Below are 22295 nucleotides of genomic sequence, written 5' to 3'. Positions count from 1 at the left end.
TTCTCATGCATCCAAGCAGAGAAATTACATGAGCAGAGTATTGCACAGACATTGCACAGCTGTTCAGTATGACAGTATCCTCTTTAATTTTATGGGCTCAGCCCAGATAGCTAATTTTAAAGGCAGCCTGCAAACTTACACAAAACTATCCTTAATTTGAGATTCCAGGTTCCTTTCTTAGAATTCATACTTTGGGAAGGAAAATAACAGAATATATATATATTTTTATAAAATCATGTGTCCTTTATATTGAGAACATCTGAAAGAAGGTTCCACACCTTTCTTCAAGAGGAAAGAGAAAGCTTATTTAAAGTAGTTGGCCCTACTTACATTTTATTTGAAACAGTGTCCTGTCTCTTGACCTGTAGGGTCTCCCTGGTGCCATTGGTGCTCCTGGCCCTGCTGGTGGTGCTGGTGATCGGGTAAGTCTACTCTTTGAATGAAAAAATGTCTAGTTGATACAGTTTACTCACACATGAATATTAAAGATGAGTTCCATAAGAACCAATTCCATCTTTCCAGTGTGCACAAATTTTTTAAGTTTTTCAGATTCAGAGAGCAAGGGCTGATGGGACTATTCAATAAAGCTTGCCATAGGACCCCAGACCTTTTTCTGAGAGGGCAAGAAAGAGGATGCACATCTACATGGCAGCGGGTTATATGTGGAAAAGATTCTGATTCAGAATTCGAATGAATTTTTCCCAGTTGAGGTTAAACTCCATCATCCTCCTCATACTGTGAGAGGAGATTTTGATACAGCCATGAATAACCACACATTAGCTCAAAATGATCCTTTATGCTGTCTCATATCATTAGAAATTATTAAGGTGGATCAGAACCAGAAGCATTTTCAGTAACATCTGAGAGACCCGAGGAGACTCACTATATATATCTGTACCACAAGGTCATTCCTGTTCTGACTACAGTAAGGCCATTTCCCAGTGTCAAAATGGTTTTGGCTGTCTTTTAGGGAGAAGGAGGTCCTGCTGGTCCTGCTGGTCCTGCTGGTGCCCGTGGTATCCCTGTAAGTAACAATTTCTACAATTATTCCTGTGTCAAAAATATGATGTTGAGAAAATTGCCCTTTTAAAGACCATTCCAACCAGTCCTCTCTTCTTTGTCCTCTCTCTAGGGTGAACGTGGTGAGCCTGGTCCCGTAGGTCCCAATGGATTTGCTGGACCCCCTGTGAGTTTTGTTTGTACTTTCCTGTTATTGATGCCATAACCTTCCTCTGTTTCCTTTGTAAGATTTTCAGTTCCTCACTTTGTCTGTTTTTCTGCCCACAGGGTGCAGCTGGTCAGCCTGGTGCTAAAGGCGAGCGTGGGCCCAAAGGACCTAAGGGTGAAAGTGGACCAACAGGTGCCATTGGCCCAATCGGTGCTTCTGGACCACCAGTGAGTCAATTGTGTCTTTGTGAAATGCATAGTTCTTAACATGCAAGCAATACATTAGCCTGAAAGCCTTGAATCCTGAAAAGGTAATGAAAAAAAGAAACAAAACTTCAAACTAGGCTGTGAGAAAAGTTACCATGCTGATTTTCACACATTACGTAAATTTTATCAATCTATTTATGTGGGCTCAGATCATGAGTCTGGAACTGAAATGAAGAGAAAATAACTAATTTTCAACTTGCTCTGAAGATCAGCCAAATCACTCTATCTTGGACCATTCAGGGGGTGATTGGGTAAGTTCTGACCTGAGGATGTTGACACTTTTCTCTCAAGGATGGGCTGTGCTTTCACAGTCTGATTTTCAGACTCAGTCATCCATATGCATGTGTGCAAATTTTTCCATGCACCCATTTGCAGACAGGCTTTTCATGTGCTGACACCTTTATAGCCCAAAGCTGTATACTGCTTCACATGCACATAGCCCGTTATTGGGGAACTGGTTGAAAGTTCATGATGATGCAGAAAGTCAGACCTACATACTTCAAATACCACAAAATGTTGCAGGATAACATAGCTTAGGTTACTTACTGTATGATTTTAATAGACCAATACCAGGGTCTTGCACTATGTGGCTGAGTTAGTCACAAAGTGCAAACAGAGGACTTGATGATTTCGTCCTGCTTCCACATTTTGACTTCCAGGTTTGTTTAGATGCTTGTAACACTTGCTAGGAAATTAATTTGGATCACAAATGCCTTATGCAACTTTTCTCAGGCCTTATGATACCAATTTAAAATGTCTGTGAGAATTTAATACCCTATTATCAGGATAGGCAGCATGGTTTTGGGCCCAGTCCTCCTTCCACTGGTGCAAAAATCACCCTTAGCTTTCACAATAGTGAGACTGAGCCCTTACTCTAAATAGGGAGCATTAATTGCCTTTGTTTGATCCATCTCTTTTTCAATCCTTCCTACTTAGGGTCCTGTTGGTGCTGCTGGTCCTGCTGGCCCTCGTGGTGATGCCGGTCCCCCTGTAAGTCTTCAGACTTTTAGTACTGACATTGTTGCTTTTCATGAAGTTTTTGTTTCCTTTAAACCTAATCTTCGTTTTCAATTTTGTTTTTAGGGCATGACTGGTTTCCCTGGTGCTGCTGGAAGAGTTGGTCCTCCAGGCCCTGCTGTAAGTAATGAAGTAACTAATAAAGAAGCTCTATGGGAGAGAAGTCAGAAGTTACTTTGCTTAGGGATAATCCTAACTTTTGTTTTGTTTATATGAATCATAATTGCACTGGAATCATCTCAGGTCCTTATAGGATTGGGTAAGAAAAAATCTAACTGTTCGAACTCCCAGAGTATGACCTAAGCATTTAATTTGTGAGTTTTTTATAATCCATCAAGCATCCCTATGTATCTTGAAGCACCCAACCATTTCCAAAAATCTGTATTTATTTGCTTTTGCTCAAATCAATGGCTATACAATTTCTCATGATGGAGTAGAATAAGAAGGTTATGTCCAATCTGCAGAAGAATGTTAAGGTTATTGTATGTCCACATTTTCTAAAGTACCTGCAGTTCTAGCCCCTGTCTTGAGCAGGGTAAACTCTCATTGTGTTTTAGAATGTGAATATTTTTTATTTTTCAGTAATAAATTCTCATTCCAGATTGAAATTTGTAGTTTTTATTTTCAAAGCTGTTTCCAACCATATCAGGCACTTCTTTTCTTAGATGCCCTAGATTTAAATAAATTTTAAATCTCAATATCCAAAGCAAATAATTCTCTTGAACTGGAAGATACTGTTTGTTTGGTTTTTTTTCTCATAGATGTTATAGTTGCAATTAATGTCTCCAAAGAGAGACAGAGCTATATTTTCCCACCAAATTTTGCCACTTTCACCTGCCCAGAGCAAAAAAAAAAAAGAAAAAAAAAAAAATCACTTCAATAATTCTACTGCTTCCAGCTATCCACTGCTAACAAAGCAATAGAAGTTGCTGCTTTGGAGCAGCTGATAACCTGTTTATTGCAAGGGACTATTTTTTTACATGGACTTAAAATGAAATTTATCTATGTTGTCCCCAGGTCTATATTATAATGGTATCATATTCATACTCAATCCTAGGGCATCACTGGTCCCCCTGGTCCTCCTGGCCCAGCTGGCAAAGATGGTCCTCGAGGTCTGCGTGGTGATGTTGGACCAGTTGGCCGCACTGGTGAGCAAGGTATTGCTGGCCCGCCTGGTTTTGCTGGTGAGAAAGGTCCATCTGGAGAGGCTGGTGCTGCTGTAAGTTACTGAGTATCACATCTCATTAAACATTTCTCTTCCTGTAGATGTTATGGCTTCTGAGATATTTCTGATGTTTGTGAAGGGCTTTTCTACTTTGTCCACAAATTTACCAAAGCCTTTATGTAGAAGTTCCACTGAGACACAAGAAATTGTTTATAGGCATGTTTGACAAACATGTCATAAAAGTGAACCTGATCCCTGGGTCAGGGTTTTCTTTCTCTTTTTCTCTTGTGGGGAGTTGCAGCTTTCTCTAACTACAGAATAAATTGATATTTAGTCTGAGAAAACTAAGCACATCTTCTGCTCTGAAATTAATACTCATGGACGGAAAAGGAAGGAACATGTGAATGTCCATTTAGAACAATCTCAATTCACAGCTGCAACAGAAACTCTGATTTGCGGGGATCACAAGTTGTCTGCCCCCAGGTTGACTTAGAATTATACAAAAAAATTAATTCATTTTGACTATCTTTAAGCTTTCACATCCAGAATTACTGGCTTTTTTTACAGTCAAACATGTTTCTGTCTTATTGAAGTAAGCACTTGTGTGAAATATCACAATTGTTACTCAAGAAAAAATTATAGAAACTTCTGTGATCTGCAGAAATTGCAACTGAGAATGAAATTTTCAGTGTCATTGTCAGATGTGTATGTTACATTTATTTTTGTCCATTAATATAAATATTATTCTCTTCATGTCATAGGGTCCTCCTGGTACCCCAGGTCCTCAGGGTATTCTTGGTGCTCCTGGTATCCTTGGTCTGCCTGGCTCCCGGGGAGAACGTGGTCTTCCAGGCATCTCTGGAGCAACAGTGAGTATACCGTTAGTTAACTGCTTTAAACAGATAACATGTAAAACAAAGAAAATGGAAAAAACCCACACACGTTTGAGGTTCCCTCCTGTGGGAAACCAGGGAGATGTAGATTCTGTTGTTTCCAATTCTGTTGGAAACAGAGGATATGGACCTACCAGACTTAGAGAAATGGAAGAAATTATGGCTTGTTGTAGAGAATTATTAGCAAGTGAGCATATTTCTCAATGTCAGAAATGTTAGAGGTTTCTAATAGTAACATCTAGAATGAAGATAATATTTGATATAGATAGGTAGGTTTCTTATGTCCTGATTGTTTTTTCCTTCCCAAACTGATTGCAGAGAAATGTTTCGCTTACATGAAGGCCAAAAGTTCTGTCAGGTTGGTTTGTGCTGTATTATAATGTCACATTTTCTTACCACTGTTCCTGTATTAGGGTGAACCTGGTCCCCTGGGTGTTTCTGGTCCTCCTGGTGCCCGTGGTCCCTCTGGTCCTGTGGGTTCTCCTGGTCCAAATGGTGCTCCTGGTGAAGCTGGACGTGATGTAAGCTGTCTTTTATCCTCTTCATGTTGCTTTTCTTTTATTCTGAGCCAAAGACAAATACTCAAAAAAAGTGCATGGAACTGGAGGCTGTTCTGCTAGCAAACTTGTACAATGTCTTCAGAGAAAGTTTTATCAGGATTTTTATAGACATGGATTCCTACGCCCAACTAGGTGACAAATTTTTAAAGCACAAGTTGTGTCTGAAATACATCCTGAAATCACTCTCAGAATCTTTTGACTTTTTACGTAAATGCCAAGAAAGATGGAGCAGGGAAAAAAGATAACTTTCAGGAAAGTATAAAAATTGAAGCCTTATCAGGGAAGATTATTTGATAACCTGAAGCATTGTTAATTATATTGTTAATACAAATCTTGCAAAGAGAACAGAGAATATTAATTTTAAAATCCCAAAGTTTGTTTCATTGGAATTTTCTGAAGGAAAAGGGTTTTGTTTGGACACAGTCTAAGAGCTGAAGTGAAATTAACATTCGCAAAGGAAACCATTTAATCTTGTGAAGTACCACAACAAAATAATTTAGTTGTGGCTATTGTTTAGGTCCTTTTCCCTCCACTGGCATTTTTCACCTAAAAAGAAAGTCTCAGTTTTAAAAGACTGCAAGCTACATGAAAACCACAATTGCCTTAGCCTTCTCATTTACAGAAGTGTTGCAAAGCCCAGTAATTTTTTCTTTACTGAACTTTTAAAAACTAAAATATTTGAAGACCATTTTAGTTTTCTGACAACATTAGTATATTTAAGGGATTTGAGAATGGTGTGTATAAGGAAGACGTTTTTCTCTTCAAGATTTATACTATCCTATCTCAATATCTTCTCACTGTAAGCAATTAGACTGAGACAGTTCTGTGTGAGATGAAAGGTGATTGAATTTAGTAATTTTTTTCATGGTATTTTAATAGGGCAATCCTGGAAATGATGGTCCTCCAGGCCGAGATGGTGCTCCTGGTTTCAAGGTAACTTGTTTCTTTTTCTTTTATTTCATTGTCTTGGAAGAAATATTCCAATATGTGTAAGTCAGTAATAACACAAAGTCTCTCTTGTTGAATTCCTTTGTTCCCAGGGTGAGCGTGGTGCTCCTGGTAGTCCTGGTCCCAGTGGTGCTCTGGGTGCTCCTGGTCCTCATGGCCAAGTTGGTCCTTCTGGAAAGCCTGGAAACCGTGGTGAACCTGTAAGTTGATGAGATAATTATATACCTTAACTTTTTGGATTAAGGTCTAAGAGGACTAAGACTTATCTATCATATATACATATATACAAAATACATCACACCTCTACAATGTATAGATAATTACTTCACTTTCTCCAGAGATGTGTTGAGCACGGAACCTTCATTAGAACAATATACAGCAGTTACATGTATTTTCTATTCTTGTTTCAGGGCCCTGCTGGTGCTGTCGGTCCTGCTGGTGCTTTTGGTCCAAGAGGTCTTGCTGTAAGTCTGATTTTTAAATACATTACCACGTTGATGCAAGAAGAGAAAGCATGCTTTATCGATAAGGACTTTGGAAGTGATCAAGGGGCCCAAAACGTAATGCTTAAGGACCTGAAAATATTTAGGGACTTAGAATCTCAATATTAGCATTCTCTTTTGTGGGATCAGTCCTGAAGCTTTTGGGATTGTCACTCTTCCTGGGTGTATTAAGGGGATGTCCATTATATACATTGGGATATGGTTTAACGTAGAATACTTATACTGAATTCTTGCCTTGACAGTAGTATGTTCTTGAAGCCTTCTAATTTATTCCTCTGACACCTATATCCCTTCCTAGGGCCCACAAGGTCCACGTGGTGAGAAAGGTCTACCTGGTGATAAGGGGCCTAGAGGTCTGCCTGGCTTGAAGGGACACAATGGATTGCAGGGTCTTCCTGGTCTTGCTGTAAGTAAATGGTTTTTAGGGGGTTGAGTATAAAGAGCAAAAAAACCAAAATAAGGTCACCCTAGCAAGGAATTACATATGCACAATAGAGCATGTTAATACCACTTACTCCACTGTGCAGCACCCTTCAAATCAAGAGTCATAAATAGGCTCTTTAACATTCAATGTTTTTGTACAAAATGGCAAATTCTGGTATTGGCATTAGAACTGTGAGTACCATTAGTTGCCTTGAAGCTCAGTTGCATTTGGCTAGCAAAGAATTAAAAAATCCTCTGCCTTTGTTTCAGTATTATTTCTTATTTTGGCCAGAAATTGTAAAACCTTTATCTCAGAAAAGCCGAAGTAAGCTGGGGATCTTCTTCCCTTTAAATTTGGGTATTAAATTTGGGTATCAACTTTAGGAATTACAACTTTTATTTTAAAGCCTTTTCTGAAGCTCAGAAGAAACAATATAAAGAATTTTACAGATCTAAAGATGTTTATATACATCTTTACTCCCTCTCTCTGCTCTTCCCAAAACAAGCATTTTATACCCAACTCCACTAATAAATGTCATTAGCCCTAGATTCCCATTCTCTGAGCCCAAATACATGTTGCCTATAGTTCCCTCTTGAATGAAGCAAACACAAAAATGTTCCACTGCTCTTTTTTTGATGATTATGTATCTTTCCCAATAGGGCCAACATGGTGATCAAGGTCCTCCTGGTAACACCGGCCCTGCTGGCCCAAGGGTATGTGAATTTCAGAATATATTCAAATAACTCCCATTCTGATTGTGCAGTATATATGTATGCTCCCATTCATATGAATCTCTATTTGTAGCATTTTTACTGTCATTAAACTGTTCAAATGTCCTTTTAGGGTCCACCTGGTCCTTCTGGTCCTCCTGGTAAAGATGGTCGCAATGGTCTCCCTGGACCTATTGGTCCTGCTGGTGTGCGTGGCTCTCACGGTAGCCAAGGTCCTGCTGTGAGTATAACCTTTTTTTTGTTGATTTAACACATTTATGTTACACTATAAGCCTAGCAGTTATGTCACTCCAGAAGCCTAGCAGTTTAATAATGCATGTGGTTTTATTTCTTTAAAAATATATTTAATGTTAGGGAAATGTTTAATAGACCTAAACTAAGAGATTTTGTTCACTCCTTATGGCCAGAGAGCAGATACACAAAGGAGATGTGGTAGTCCTACACTGTGCATCTTCCACTGCTTCAACCCACAGCAGTCACCACAGGGCGAGTCCATGTGTGCTGTTTCCAATCAAGAGCTGAGGGTGCCAGGAGTTAAGCAGGAATGTCCATGTGTGGAATAATTTCATTAAAAGCACCATATATCTGACAGAATCCTTCTTGTCTTCTGCTTTTGAAAAACTTTAGGGTCCTCCTGGTCCTCCTGGTCCCCCTGGCCCCCCTGGTCCCAACGGTGGTGGATATGAAGTTGGCTTTGATGCAGAATATTACCGGGCTGATCAGCCTTCTCTCAGACCCAAGGATTATGAAGTTGATGCCACTCTGAAAACACTGAACAACCAAATTGAGACCCTGCTGACCCCAGAAGGCTCCAAAAAGAACCCAGCTCGCACCTGTCGTGACCTCAGACTTAGCCACCCAGAATGGAGCAGTGGTATGTTACTGCCAGATGTTTGCCCTTTCTGGCTCAGGGAGTACTTCCAGGTCGTTAGATTTCTTCGGTGAATGGTATCTTTGGCCACACGGCAAAAATATTAAATGACCAATGAAGAAGTTCTTTCTGCCTCTACTGAAAATAGATGCAAGTACATTTTGAAAAGCTCTTTATAGATATTGTTGGACATTATTCCAATAATTTTCCAAAATAATACAAAAATATTTAACCCTTGTTTTCAAATACAGTTTTTCATACGTTAACAATCCAAAATATCTATGTATCGCACTTGTCACCTTAATATTGTACCTAGCCGTGATGTTTATGGCCTGAGTTCCTGTATCAGACAAGTGAATATGAACTGAATGCAAAGTTTAGGCTGAGTGAACCACTGTTCACATTTCTTCCCGTAATGGCAGGCTTCTACTGGATTGATCCCAACCAAGGCTGCACTGCAGATGCCATTAGAGCATACTGTGATTTTGCCACTGGTGAGACTTGCATCTATGCCAACCCTGACAATATTCCTGTTAAGAACTGGTATATCAACAAGAATCCCAAGGACAAGAAGCAGCACATATGGTTTGGTGAAACTATCAATGGTGGCAGCCAGGTAAGTGATGTATGGCAGGGTGATTGTTTCCTACAGCATTGTCTGAAGAGTTCCCAATTCATTGACTCTCAGCAAGCAAGCAGATAAATTCTTAGGGGAGAAATATGAAAAAGCCAACTACCTTTTACCTCACAGGCATAGAACTCTGGTTCTGGCTTAGATCAGTTTGTTTAAAGTACTTCTCATTATTTTTCTAACTTTTCTTGATATCTGCAAATGATCCATTCAGCCTGAATAATGGTTATTGCTAAGGGAAGCCTGGACTGGAATATGATACATATAAAGACAGTCCAGAAAATGTCTGAAAGAGTACGAAAAACATCAGTCTTTTTAATTGATATTTTTTACATACAATACACACAACACTATTCCTGGAAAGATACTTATATTACACATCACAGATTCTGAGTGCATGCCACCATAACATTCAGAATTGTTGGCAAAAGGAAAAGCAAGAACCATGTCTACTTGCATGTTAGACACTGTCCCAGCAAATTGCAAGTAAACTACTTTTGTACAGCTAAGGAGATTTAATTACATCATTCTTAATTGAAATTGAGTTGATATTGTGATGAAGTGTCCAAGATAAGATTTGATTACATGGGGTCAGAACAGTTTAGGGTCCTGTTTCTTACTGTAGCTAAAAGTAGATGCTGTAAAAAGAATAGAGTGAAGTAAAGATTTGTATTATCCACAGACACTACTCTATTAGACTCAAAGAAAATTTCCAGGGTTTTATTGAAACAGGCATTTTTTGTGTGTAGCTGTGGAAACCGTAGATTGTCTTCCTTGAACTTACCTGATCTTGTCTCAGAACCCACATAAACTGTTAACACCATTTCTTGGTGTTAACCAAGAACTCTAGAGTTTAACTACATTCACTCATGTCTGGTTGACAGTCTACCTCCTACTAGTTTTATTTCATGCTCTTTAGTTCTGGAGTGACAATAGAAAAGTGATTGAAGACTTCTGATTCATTTTCTTTAAAAGTTCCTAGCTGTCGTGGTTTAAGCGCAGATGGAAATGAGGTACCACTTGCTCAGTTCCCTCTCTCTTCCCCCCAGTCTACCCTAATGGAATGGGGAGGAGAATCATGGTATGTTGAGATAAGAACAGTTTAATAATTGAAAATAAAATAAAGTACCGTAAAAATGGTAAATAATAATGATAATAAAAAGTGAAACACCAAGTGATGCACAGTGTAATTGCTCACCACTTGCTGACTGGTGCAAAGGCCCCCTTTTCTGAACCCGGAGAGGCCACTCCTTAGGGTTATTTCACTCCAGTTTATATACTGGGCATGATGTTTTATGGTGTGGAATATCCCTTTGGTCAGCCCAGGTCACCTATCCCAGCTATGCTCCCTCCCAGTTTCTATTGCTACTTCTTTCTCACTGGCAGAGCATGAGACCAAAAAAAAAAAAAAATCCTTGACTTAGGATAAGCACGACTTAGCAAAAAACCAAGACATAAGTGAACATCAGTGTGTTAGCAACAGCATTCTCATTCTACTCTATCCAAAACACACCACTGTATCAGCAACTGAGAAATTAACTCTACCCTAGCTGAAACCAGGACACTAGAGCAGCTATCACACATTTCCATAACAAACATCCTCCTTTCCCTAGCAGTACAACTGACTGGGTTCCTCTCTGTTTTTCAGTTTGAGTACAATAGTGAAGGAGTGACCTCAAAGGATATGGCCACCCAACTCGCCTTCATGCGTCTGCTGGCCAACCATGCCTCTCAGAACATCACCTACCACTGCAAGAACAGCATTGCCTACATGGATGCAGAAACTGGCAACCTTAAAAAGGCTGTTGTACTGCAGGGATCCAACGATGTTGAACTACGAGCTGAAGGCAACAGCAGATTCACTTTCAGTGTTCTTGAGGATGGCTGCTCTGTAAGTAATGCAGAAACCATGGGTGCAATGGCTGCCCAGGCCTAAGCATGTGATTAGAGACAGAGTTGTGCTTTAGTTTAGAATTAGATTATCTGTCAGACCAGCAAAATTTTGCGTGGTGAAAATACATAGGCTACAAACCCAACCATGCAAGGTCACTAACAAGTTAGGAGGGAAGAGGTTACAAACAAATCCTACCTTGTACTGTGCAGTGTGGCAAAAAAAAAGTTTTCAGAGGGTCCAGATCCAAATTCTATGTAAGCAGAAGACTGATAAGAAAACAGCACATAGGCTATAGGAGGGGCAGGATCTTTTAAGTCCTGAAACACTCAGGCAGGGTTCTCTTAGGATCTAACATCAGTGTGAATAATACAGTAGCTTGTATACAGCATCACACATAGGACTACAGAAGATTCAAGTAAAGATTTTCTCTGTATTGGAGATCTGAATAGTTGGATGTGGGTATCTGATTTGCAAACAATAGAAGCAAAATTAATATGAAATTCTTCCAGAAATTATCCATTCAGGTGAAACAATTCTCAGTACTGTGAACAATGCAATAACAATTGCAATGAATCTTCTCTTACAGAGAAAGAACAACGAATGGGGCAAAACAATCATTGAATACAGAACAAATAAGCCATCCCGCTTGCCCATCCTTGACATTGCACCTTTGGATATTGGCGGCGCTGACCAAGAATTCGGTTTGGACATTGGCCCAGTCTGTTTTAAATGAATGAACTAAAATTAACTTAAAGCCTCTCCCAAATTATTCTCTTGTCATTTCTTTTTATAATGAAAGCTGACTCCTTCCATTTCTTCTGTTCATCTACTTGCTTAAACTCTGGGCGAAAGAGAAGGAGAAGAATTGATTGGAGCATTGTGCAATGAAATTTAATACAGCCCCACATGGACTTGGAAGTCTTTCAAGATTTAACACCTTGTTTTGGGAAATGTCAACCTTTGTAAAGAAAAAAAACCAAAATAAAAAGTCATGAAAGTTTGCACCACTTGTGGCCTTTGAATATCTTCCACAGAGGAAGTTTAAATCCATGACTTCCAAAGGTTTAAACTACCTCATACACTAAAATCAAGAGTGATCCACATCTTTTGTAGGAACTTCTCCATATGATCTGAGGTACTTTCAGTTCCACCCAAAATACAGTGGTGCTAATTGCATACTTACAGAGTATCTTTCCAATACTTGAACTTTGATGGTGCTAGTAGCATTTAAGTATTGCTTCTCTGTTTCTTTGAAGTCTGTCTTAAAACTTAGGATGTCCTGTCTCACCCACAGCTTAAGCATGTGGATAATTTTTCTTCCTCTTTGTCTTCTTCCTCCAAAATCAGGTGTTCCTGCTTTCAAATTTCATTTCCATCTTCTACTATGGGTAAAAAAACACCCCCCATCATTTCTCAAAAAAAGAAAGAAAATGTATTTTGTATATGTGAGATGTTTAAATAAATTGTGAAAAAAAATGAAATAAAGCATGTCAAGTGTTCCAAAAGAAACTATTTAACGAGTTAAGTTACTTGCTTAGATGCATTGGAGATACTCACACCCAGATTTTACAATACTTTGTTAGCACATTGCTATAAAACATTTTGTTAAAGCCTCGTAAAGCTGCCTACAACTGCCTTAAGGGTGTGATTGTCTACTTTTCATTTCAACACTAATGTTTGAAAAGTTGTCAAGAAACTCACTCAGTATCTCTGTGCCTCTGAGTATGAGAAGTTCAGAAGCAGAAATAATTCCCTCCTTTTTTCCAAATACTGAATAGGATTAATGGCTGAAAGAAGGGCCATCATCTCCCTTAAAGGAGGGACAGAAAGCTCCTGGCTGTTGATAGAGCTGTGCTGGCTGATGCTGTGCAGTAATCAGCAGAACTGCCCCTGTGTGCTTTAGAAAGGATGTGCAGAAGTCTATTCCAAGAATCTTAAATTTAGTTGTTTTGTCAGGAAACTCAGTGTTTGTTAGGCCCTAACAGTTTGTTCAGTTGTGTATGAGACACAGAACCATATGCTGAACCTTTGTTACTGACTTTAATAATTTACTGTCACACAAACCACCATGAGAAGCAAATATTTCTTCTCTGAGACCTTTTAGAAGACTGCTGAAAACCGTAAATGAACTACAATTCCAACAGCCATGTTTTTGTTATTGGGAAGGTGCTTGGGAGAACCCACAGAGGATCACAAAGACAACAGCAAAATCAGGTAAGGCAAGAGGTGAGATGGGTTTTGTCAGCTGGAACCCCCAAAGGAAGACATGATGAAAATATCCAGAATAAAGTCCCTGTAACCTGAAGAAAGCACCACTCCAAAGATTAGCAGCTGAGAGTCTGAAGGCAGCTCCAAATGGTGCAAGGGGAGATAAACACTAAAATCTGTTTCTAAAGACAGTTTTTTTGTTCTTGCTTGCAATGAATTGATTAAGGAAAATAGGGAAAATATCAAAACATGATCTTAAGTGCAGCTGCTATGTGTCTGCAGCTGTGTGCTGAATTAGTAAAATGAGAATTTCCATGATGAAATAGGCCCCATTTTTCCTTCACTGAGTAAAACACACTGAAGGTCTGTTTTTAAAATACCTGCATTTACTCATTGGAACATGATGATCCTTAAAATATTAGTATTTTAAGCATTGTTTCACAATTTCAAAATAAATTTGTCGTTGTAAAAACAGTAATTCAATATTTGAAAATGGTAAAGACTTTATTTCCTTGTATAGATTAACTACAAGACAGGAAGTTCCTACAAGGACTGAAAAGTTAAAATTTCATCCCTCAGGATATGCAATCCACTAGAAGGTATGCAAAGGTTAATGCTAGGATAGGGAGGTGAACCTTTGTTACCTGGGGAGAAAAAAACCCCCAAACCACAGTTAAAGGAGGGACACTTGAGTCTAGAAAGGAAACTACACATAACAAACACTGTCTCTTTTTGTCATCTTCTGATTTCTCCTTTGCTCTCTGTGCTCTATTCCATGGCATGTCCTCCCAGGCAGAGAATACTTTCTATCAGCTCACTGATAACATCCAAATTATGTGTTTTCAGATTTTTGCCCGAAAAGCAGCCTCATTTGGAAATTAAACCTGAAAAAATACATAGTGTTTACCTCACAAATTCCAGGCTCATTAGCACTGAAAAGATACTCCTCCTGCTTTGCAGGTTTTGAGCTCATCAGAACTTACTGCCTGATCACGTATTTTGCTTATGTTATGTACAATATTGAAGAAACTGTCTTTCAAAGATCATAGCTGAAAATAAGAGAGATAAATGGCAGACAGGGCAGGGAGCCTTCATATTGTCTAGTTTTGGGAATACAAGATGTTGAATAAACTTCTGGTAAAGTGATCTTAATTGTTTCTGGGAGTGGTCTGCCTCCCTGTAACTATTATCTCTGGAGAATTTAATTATCAGCAGCAATACATCTAGAGCATTAGCATAAATTAGCTAAAACAAGAGATTAAAGTTTTTTAAAGAATCTTGGAAGGAAAGGAAAACAGCTGGAGTAACTAAGTGAAAGGCAAAGTTTGCAGCAAGCCCTGACTGTACCACAGCAGAACAGAATCGCTGGAGAAGCTCTGTAAAGCTGGGTAGAGAGACAACTGACGTGTAGGGCTCGGTTGCGATACAATTGCATAAACCAAAGTACTGCAGCACTCAGACCATTTTCCTCCCTGGAATCTGTGTGACTGATGACCCTCACTTGTGTGATCTATAAATATGTTCTCTCTATCAGCTTCTCTTATGCCATCCCCCCAGGAGACGAAGAGATTAAAAGGCTCCTGTCAGTAAGTGCTTCAAATTGTATCTAAGTGGACTTCTGATGTCTCCAGTTCAAATATGCCTTATTGTATCCATGCACACTGTCTCCTGTTGCAGCAGGCTCAGCTGGCAGCACACTGGGCTCTCTGTAGCATGTGCTTTTGCACTAATATGGCCATAGTAAGTAAAAACTAAAGGTAAGGAGAACACAATCCATGTGACCAACATGGAGCAAAAAGAAACTCAAATCATGCAGCACGGTTCTAGAAGGGGCAGTTGTAACCCCGCAGCCCTGTGGGGAGAAATACGAGCCACTGCCAATTGTCTTCAGGATCTGAGTTTGTCAGTCTAAAACATGAATACTGTGCTACAGACAAATGTCCTTTAATACAGGTGAGTGATAAAACAACATTACCAGATAACATCTACACTTCCACCACTCATGTTTAAGTTGCAGCTTTTGATGTGACTTTTGAATAGTTTTCTTGTAGTGGTTTCAGACAGGATCTCCCAGAATCTGCCTTGCTACCATCCATTTGATACAGTGTTTTACAGTATTAAAATCATGTACCCAATTCCAATGAGATACCAGCAAGCTTAACTAAAGCTATCATACATGCAAACAGAAGTAATCCCTAATTCATTTACCTTTACTCATGCCTCATTCTGAGCTCCTTAGAAATCCACTAATTTTCTGTAGAGTTCTCCCATGAATCTCAGATGCTTAACGAATGCAATCTTCAGCGCAAAACCAAAGAAATTCCTGCATGTCTATATTCTAAGGCTGGAATAAATTTATCCTTTCCTGGAAAACATGTGATTGAATATTACATGAGCAAAATTTCCTATACATGATTCCATGCTTATGTATACACTCCAGCTACTCAGGAAATGACGGCTCTCATTAAGGCAAATATAACTATCAAAACAAACAAACACAACATTTGAATATTATTTTGAACACAAGCATTTGAAATATATATATAATAAATTCCAATAATTATTATCAATATCTTACTGTGTTCAAGCTACAGAAATTGGACCTTCGGGTGAAATTAAACTTTTCCCAATTGCCAGTTCGGAACACAGTGAAACAGCAGAGCAGTTCTCCAGAATTCCCATAGGCGTTGTGCACCACCTACTGACTCACACACTAATTACCAGCCCCTGTTTTATCTAGGGCTTTTATTCCTGAATTCACTGTCATTCACAGAACCACAAAATACTCTGAGTTGGAAGGGATTTACAAGGATCATCTAGTCCAACTCTTAAGTAAATGGCCCACAGAGGTATCAAACCCACAACCATGGTGTTATTAGATCTATGCTCTAACCAACTGAGCTAATCTCAGGGTTGTTATTGTCAAAATCTTCTGTACCAAGAATATCCTAAAGGCTATTTCTTCAAAACATCAGCATCAGAACTCACCCTAAATATGCATAACATATGAGAAGAACATTCATCCAAACAGGAAAGCTCTTGGCAGCAAACTGCAGGCTCACTCAGGGCAGAAAAAAAGACAATAATTAAATTTAGCCTTTTAGTTGTCAGGTTCTATGAATCTGAAATTATCTTCTCTGTGTAGTGGTATAAAGGGCAGGATTTGTTCTTCATTAAATCCTTCCTCCATAATGGCTTTAAGTTTTTTCTGGGAAATTTTATCCCAAGGGATTTACCACTACTTTTTGGTTAAGGTATTTAACATCTCAAGGTGTAAGTCACTGCTCCCAATATATCCCAGTATATTCTCTACAACAGTGCCTAGAATGTGTGACAAGAGGAGTCACCCAAACACAGCCTGACTTAATTTGGGAAAAATGCTTTCCATTACTGTTTCTAGTTAATAATGAGCTACCTTCTAATTTATTTTCATCTTTCAGCATTTAACAGGGAATAAGACCACTCTAATTCCTCAGTTTGAAAGAACATCCATTGCTATTATGGCTGTCTGCACCTGCCTCTATACCACATTTGCTTTACTACAGTCATCTAAAATTTCAATTCCTACAGAAGCGGCCCATTTTGCCAAAATTATTTGTTCCCCAGATTCTGCAATGAGATCCAAAGGACCTCTGCTTATTCTTCTCAGGAATAGCAAAGATAGCAAACCACACCCATGAAGAGCACCTGCCTCACAGTAGACAAAAAGTAGAATTACAGTTTTACTTCATTTCTCTCATCTACTTTAATTAGCGTATAGATACAAGAGATACAAGATAGGTACAATAGATTCAGACAGATACAAGAGGTTCTTTGAAATTTTTCAGTTCCATATGTGATTCTGGAGTACAGTTTCAAATACTTTATTCCATAAAGTTCCTGTAACTTTTGAAACTATTGTTTTAGTTGGTAGTCTCCAATTTTCTGGAGGGATTTAGAGTTAAGGTTAAGAATTCCTTCCCTGTGCAAGACAAGCTGGTGGTCTGACCTTTGGATTAATTGAGTTTGTCTCACACCTTCTTTCTAGGTCCACAGCAATGTTCTTACATTCTACTTACTCTCTGCTGCAGATTAGGCTAAAAATCCATTCTCTATGTTAACTCTACATAAACACCGTGGAAATTTCATATGCAACAATTCAGTAGCTGTTTTTTGTGGGCTTTGCCTGGACAACTCCTTCACCTCTTTGCCACCCATATGGACAATGCACTGCCCAGACACAATATGAAGACTACTTGCTTTGATTTCTACTGACTCCTTCATCTGTTTTTAGGTTTTTTTTGTTAAACTCATAGCTTTCTACAACCTGAAGCTCTAAAATTTAGGACAGCATGACTTCTAAAAAAATAGCAGTTTTAAACTCCTTATCTTGTATGATCTGGATTTAGTGTGTTGAAAACCAACTGGGATTTGGATTCCATTTCCAAATTGCTTTGCATGTACCACGAAAACGTCTGTGGAGACAGCTCTGTGAGAGAAGGGCAAGTTCATCAAATAGAATCATAGAACAATTGAATTTTAAAGGGTATGCATGGACCTTGAAGTCCATCTAGTCCTGACCGCCCCTGGCAAGGGCACCTCCCACTAGACCAGACTGCTCAAGACCTTGTCCAACCTGGCTTTGAACATGGCTGGAGTTGGGGTATCCACAATATTCCTGAGCAACGTGTTCCAGTGCCTAACCACCCTCACAGTAAAAGATTTCTTCCTTGTATCTAAACTAAATTCTCCCTCTTTCAATTTATACCCATTACTACTTGCCCTATCACTACAGTTCTTGAAAAAGAGTCCACAAGAAAGCTGCTGAAGGATAATGGGCTCCAGTGGTTTCACTGCATACAGATTTGTTTTGGTTTTATGCTTTACAGAAAATCATACGCTGTTAGTTAAACCTTTCAGTTCAAGTGTTTTTAAAGCATAAGAAAAAACAACACATCAAAGAATTAGATCTACCTGCCTGCCATCTGAGCAATTATTGAAGTGTGCCATGCACAGGAGATTTAAAGCTAGAAGCAAAAAACAATAGCTCTCCTGTAGATTCCAGCTCACCAGGCTCTTACACAAAATTGCTGGAAATGGCACAACTACTGAGTTACCTGTTAATTCCTAAATGAAAAATCTTTTCTAAGCCTGAGGTGCACAGTAGCCCATGTTGATATTTTGTAGATACGCATTTACTTTTCAACATCATAAAATAACACAGATCCTTTAGAGCTCACAACCAACACAACAGAGAAACAAAACAGAGAAACAAACAAAAATGACACAATAGGGAAGGCTGCAATATCCTGCTAAAATGAAACTATTTCTATGCAATTTCATTTTTAAATAATGATGTATAGAAATATTTTAGTCTGTTCCATTGCTGATACTTCAGCAAACTAGTGTTTAAGTGAACCTGAGGCTAAACAGAGAATTCCAAGTTTCTAAAATTTCAAGAATGGCTGGGTTTGGAAGAGACCTTAAGGTCATCTGGTTCCAATCCCCTGCCATGGCAGAGGAAAAGGAAGAACACGTCCCTGGGTGGGCTCGAACCACCAACCTTTCGGTTAACAGCCGAACGCGCTTACCGATTGCGCCACAGAGACTCCCTTGGCACTGGAATCTTCATAAGAAAAAATAATTTTCCTACCCAAAATAAATTTATGTTCCTAAAAACATTGATTTCAAGTAGCAGGGATTTAGTGCAGAGATGCTAAAAGAGAACACGGTCATCACATGGCATCTGTATTGCTGGCAGGCAGAAGGAAAGGCTTATAAAGCTGCACAAACACAGCAAAGCTTGGACTGTGGCTGTGTAGGCTTCCAAATGCTGTCTTGTAAATATAAGAATTCTGAATTTTAAGAAGGCACAACTGGGAGCACAAGGGAGAACCAGAAAGAGGAACAATATGAAACAAAATGTTCATGAAAAAAGAATAACTCAATTTGACAAGGGACTAACAGTGACTGCCATTTTCCCTCAACCAGGAGTCAAGAAAAGAGAGGGGAGGGGAAATAGAAAAAAACTTATACCTGCATACCAAAAAACTCATCTAAATCAAACATTCTTAACCCTTTACTTTGATGGATACAAAGCTTTGAGGATAAAGTGTAAGCAGCCGAAAGAAAAATAATTTGTGTTAGTGAGCTGAGCTGGGTCCCAGCCCCTTTCTCAAGACTCTGTAGCTGCACAGCAATGACACTTCCCACGATGCAGAAAGGTGAGGCCCCTTGACTGTCCTAAATGAAAGAGGACAGATGACTTAAATATTTGCTATCTGCCCATTTCCCTTCCCTGTCTTCATCCGATCCATCTTTGTTTCAGACCCACAGAGCCTGAAATGAAAACGCTATTAAGTCTCGTGTTATAGAACAGCAGATGTATTTATCTCTTAGTGATAAAGCTAAATATGGCCTTTGTACATGTGATTTCATAATTACTTCATTTAATATCAGTCTGATTTTAGTACAGACAATTGAGAAACCATTTTTATAACTGTTACAAAATTAGAAAACTGTAAAAGCAGTAATTTGTGATAGAATTCCAAGATCTTACAGGTTTGAGGGCATATTTGTTTCATCATTTGGATGTGGCAGTACTCAGGCCACACTGCTTGATTGAACGAGTCCACTGAGAAAAAGACTTCTTACACTTTGTAATCCCTCTTCATTAATGCAATCAAATATTTACAATATTGGCTACCAGGCATACACATGCAACAGGGAAACTTGATTCTTAGGGAAAAATTGATTACCATTATGAGGCTGAAAACCCAGCAATTAAAATGTCTGATGCCATCATTTGGCAGGTACCTAAAAGCTCCCCAGACAAAAAATATATACTGAAAATAGTACACTATCCAGGAATCCATTGGAAATGTAGCTTTATTTCTGGAACTACAATATGACCAGAGCAATCTGGCAATGCTGCACCATTTAAACTAAGAAGTGATATGGTTTGGGGTATGGCAGATCTACTAATTAATTATCCAACACTTAACCTGTTAGTTAATGTAGGGAATATTTTACTTATCATATAACAAACAGTATGTTCCTTATGAACACATGATCATTTTCCTTATGAACCTTAAAGATTAAAGGTAAGTGATAATTTGTCTTCCAGCTCTGGTGCTTATATTCCTTCCTATATATACTTGTGAAAAATTATACTTTTATACTACACAAAAACTCAAAAGGGAAAATATCACATGAGAATGCCCTACTACTCCTCTGACTGAGAATATTTAAATATCAGCTTTCTGTTACAGCTGACTTTATATACAGCAGTCACTTTATCTTCTTACATGCACCCAGTCCTTCTGATTACATTGTGCCTTTGCCTGAGGATGGTAGGTCCAACTCCAGAAGCTACATATGGCTGTAATGCTGTAAACAGGAGAAAGGACATCTCCTGTGAACTCAGTTTATCAGCAAACTCGTATGTACATGCCAGGTTTGACCCGTGAAACAAAGTTCTCCTTCCATTTATGCTGAGCCTGCCAGGCAAAGTCAGGAAGCATTAAAAGAAGAATTACCTCATCTAAATTATACCCATGTAAATGACGTCTGTCCAATTTAAATTCATTTCCTAAATTGAGCAGAAAGTCACTATTCTTCATGGTAAGTCGTTCACCTTATTCTAACTTAAAAGTAAATTACCACCTTACTTACTCCAGTTCTACAGAGGGAGGGTGATGATTAGTTTAAAATAGATTGGTTCTCTATGAGTGAATGGAATTAGGTGGGATGAACCCCTTCATTCCTGACTGTTATTAGACTGACTCATAGAGGAAATAGAGCAGCCAAAAACCACAGTAATGCCAGCATCAGTCATGAGTGACCATACAAAACACCACAATCTCTTATGAAAATAATTAATCCAGTTAAGCCAAGGCTACATCTGTAGAAAAAAGAAATGTGAAATTCTTCCAGAGGCATTTTACTTTTAACATTCATAGATATTATCCCACATGCACAACAGTGTCACGTCTCCTCTGCCTCTCAAAGGAAACACTTTTCTCTGGATCTTCTCTCTGTGGCTGCTCTAGGTGTTCCCACTGATGGCCCTTGATGCTTCTGGCAGAGCAAGCAGAAAGCCAACAGGAAGCTGTAGCATTTGCAACCCAAAAGCTGAGGTTTGACTGATCAGAACAGCTAGCAGACTTCTGGTTTACTTCCAGCACACTTAGTTGATCAGCAGACAAGAAAAAAAGTAGGTATACAATTTACAAAGCAGCTTCTAGTTCATGTCTGGAGTTGGTTTTATAGGGTACTTAGCAATCCCTAATTAGCCTTTTATATCAGGCCTTTTATATATAGTGGTTTTGGTGTGAATTACTTAGGTATATGTCATGATGCCAAATTCAATTAGCTTGTGAAAAACAAGGAGGAACCTTTTAGAAGCAAGACTACATGCATGCAAACCACTTCCTAACTCATGGCACTTCAGACAAAAGCTTCTGAGTGAATGAAGGGGATCTCAATTATCGAACACCTAAGCAATGTCTGCAAAGAAGCAAGGAAGCAAAAGCAGATGTCTTGCTCACATCCATATAAATATTTAATATACACAGGGGAATTATCTTAATTAAGATACTCAACCTGTAACAGTATCAGCATGTATTTGTACAGTCCTAAAATAACACAATTGAAATCCACACATGGAGTTTTCAGGCATTACTGAAGGCTGGTGTTAGGTCTTCATGGCAAATGAGGAATGCCCAGGGACTTCCAGCAGTAGGCAGCAGATCCAAAAGAGCCCTCCAAAGGCTGAAGGACGGAATTACTATTTCTAAGGGTTGTAATTTTCTGAGATATCTATAAACAGAAGAATGGTTGTTTTGATAGCATTTTACTTCCTGCTGCTCTTTCAGAGAAAGAAGCTGATTTAGTTGAAGATCCCTGAAATTCTCCACCTTGTTGTGGAGAGTTGAATTCATTTCATGATTTTGAGAATAAAAATTAAAAATTACATTTCCCTGCTTAAGCATTGCATCCACCCTGAGAAGCTGAGTCAACACAGGAGCTGTGGCAG

General features: G+C 38.8%; 1 protein-coding gene and 1 non-coding gene across 3 annotated transcripts in view; one reads left to right on the top strand and one right to left on the bottom strand.

Annotated features, from left to right (window-relative positions):
- Positions 1-12078, top strand: part of COL1A2 (collagen type I alpha 2 chain) — a 39097-nt gene extending 27019 nt beyond the window's left edge. For both annotated transcript variants that reach the window (XM_048305379.1, XM_048305368.1), the window contains 19 exons: positions 369-422; positions 971-1024; positions 1133-1186; positions 1288-1395; positions 2371-2424; positions 2518-2571; positions 3509-3670; positions 4378-4485; positions 4923-5030; positions 5949-6002; positions 6110-6217; positions 6428-6481; positions 6819-6926; positions 7604-7657; positions 7788-7895; positions 8303-8549; positions 8969-9162; positions 10826-11068; positions 11658-12078. In XM_048305379.1, coding sequence (XP_048161336.1) covers positions 369-422; positions 971-1024; positions 1133-1186; positions 1288-1395; positions 2371-2424; positions 2518-2571; positions 3509-3670; positions 4378-4485; positions 4923-5030; positions 5949-6002; positions 6110-6217; positions 6428-6481; positions 6819-6926; positions 7604-7657; positions 7788-7895; positions 8303-8549; positions 8969-9162; positions 10826-11068; positions 11658-11804 — 2073 coding nt within the window. In that variant the 3' untranslated portion in view covers positions 11805-12078. The remainder of the gene's footprint in view (positions 1-368; positions 423-970; positions 1025-1132; positions 1187-1287; positions 1396-2370; positions 2425-2517; positions 2572-3508; positions 3671-4377; positions 4486-4922; positions 5031-5948; positions 6003-6109; positions 6218-6427; positions 6482-6818; positions 6927-7603; positions 7658-7787; positions 7896-8302; positions 8550-8968; positions 9163-10825; positions 11069-11657) is intronic.
- A 6715-nt stretch (positions 12079-18793) lies between these two features.
- On the bottom strand, positions 18794-18867 carry TRNAN-GUU. The gene has a single exon. It is a non-coding gene; the product is annotated as a tRNA-Asn (tRNA).
- Positions 18868-22295: the final 3428 nt, after the last annotated feature.

Source organism: Corvus hawaiiensis, chromosome 1 (genome assembly GCF_020740725.1).
Source record: "Corvus hawaiiensis isolate bCorHaw1 chromosome 1, bCorHaw1.pri.cur, whole genome shotgun sequence".
In the NCBI taxonomy this organism is placed as follows: domain Eukaryota; kingdom Metazoa; phylum Chordata; class Aves; order Passeriformes; family Corvidae; genus Corvus; species Corvus hawaiiensis.
Note: the sequence above shows the minus strand (reverse complement) of the source record. Positions and strands in the feature narration are given on the sequence as shown.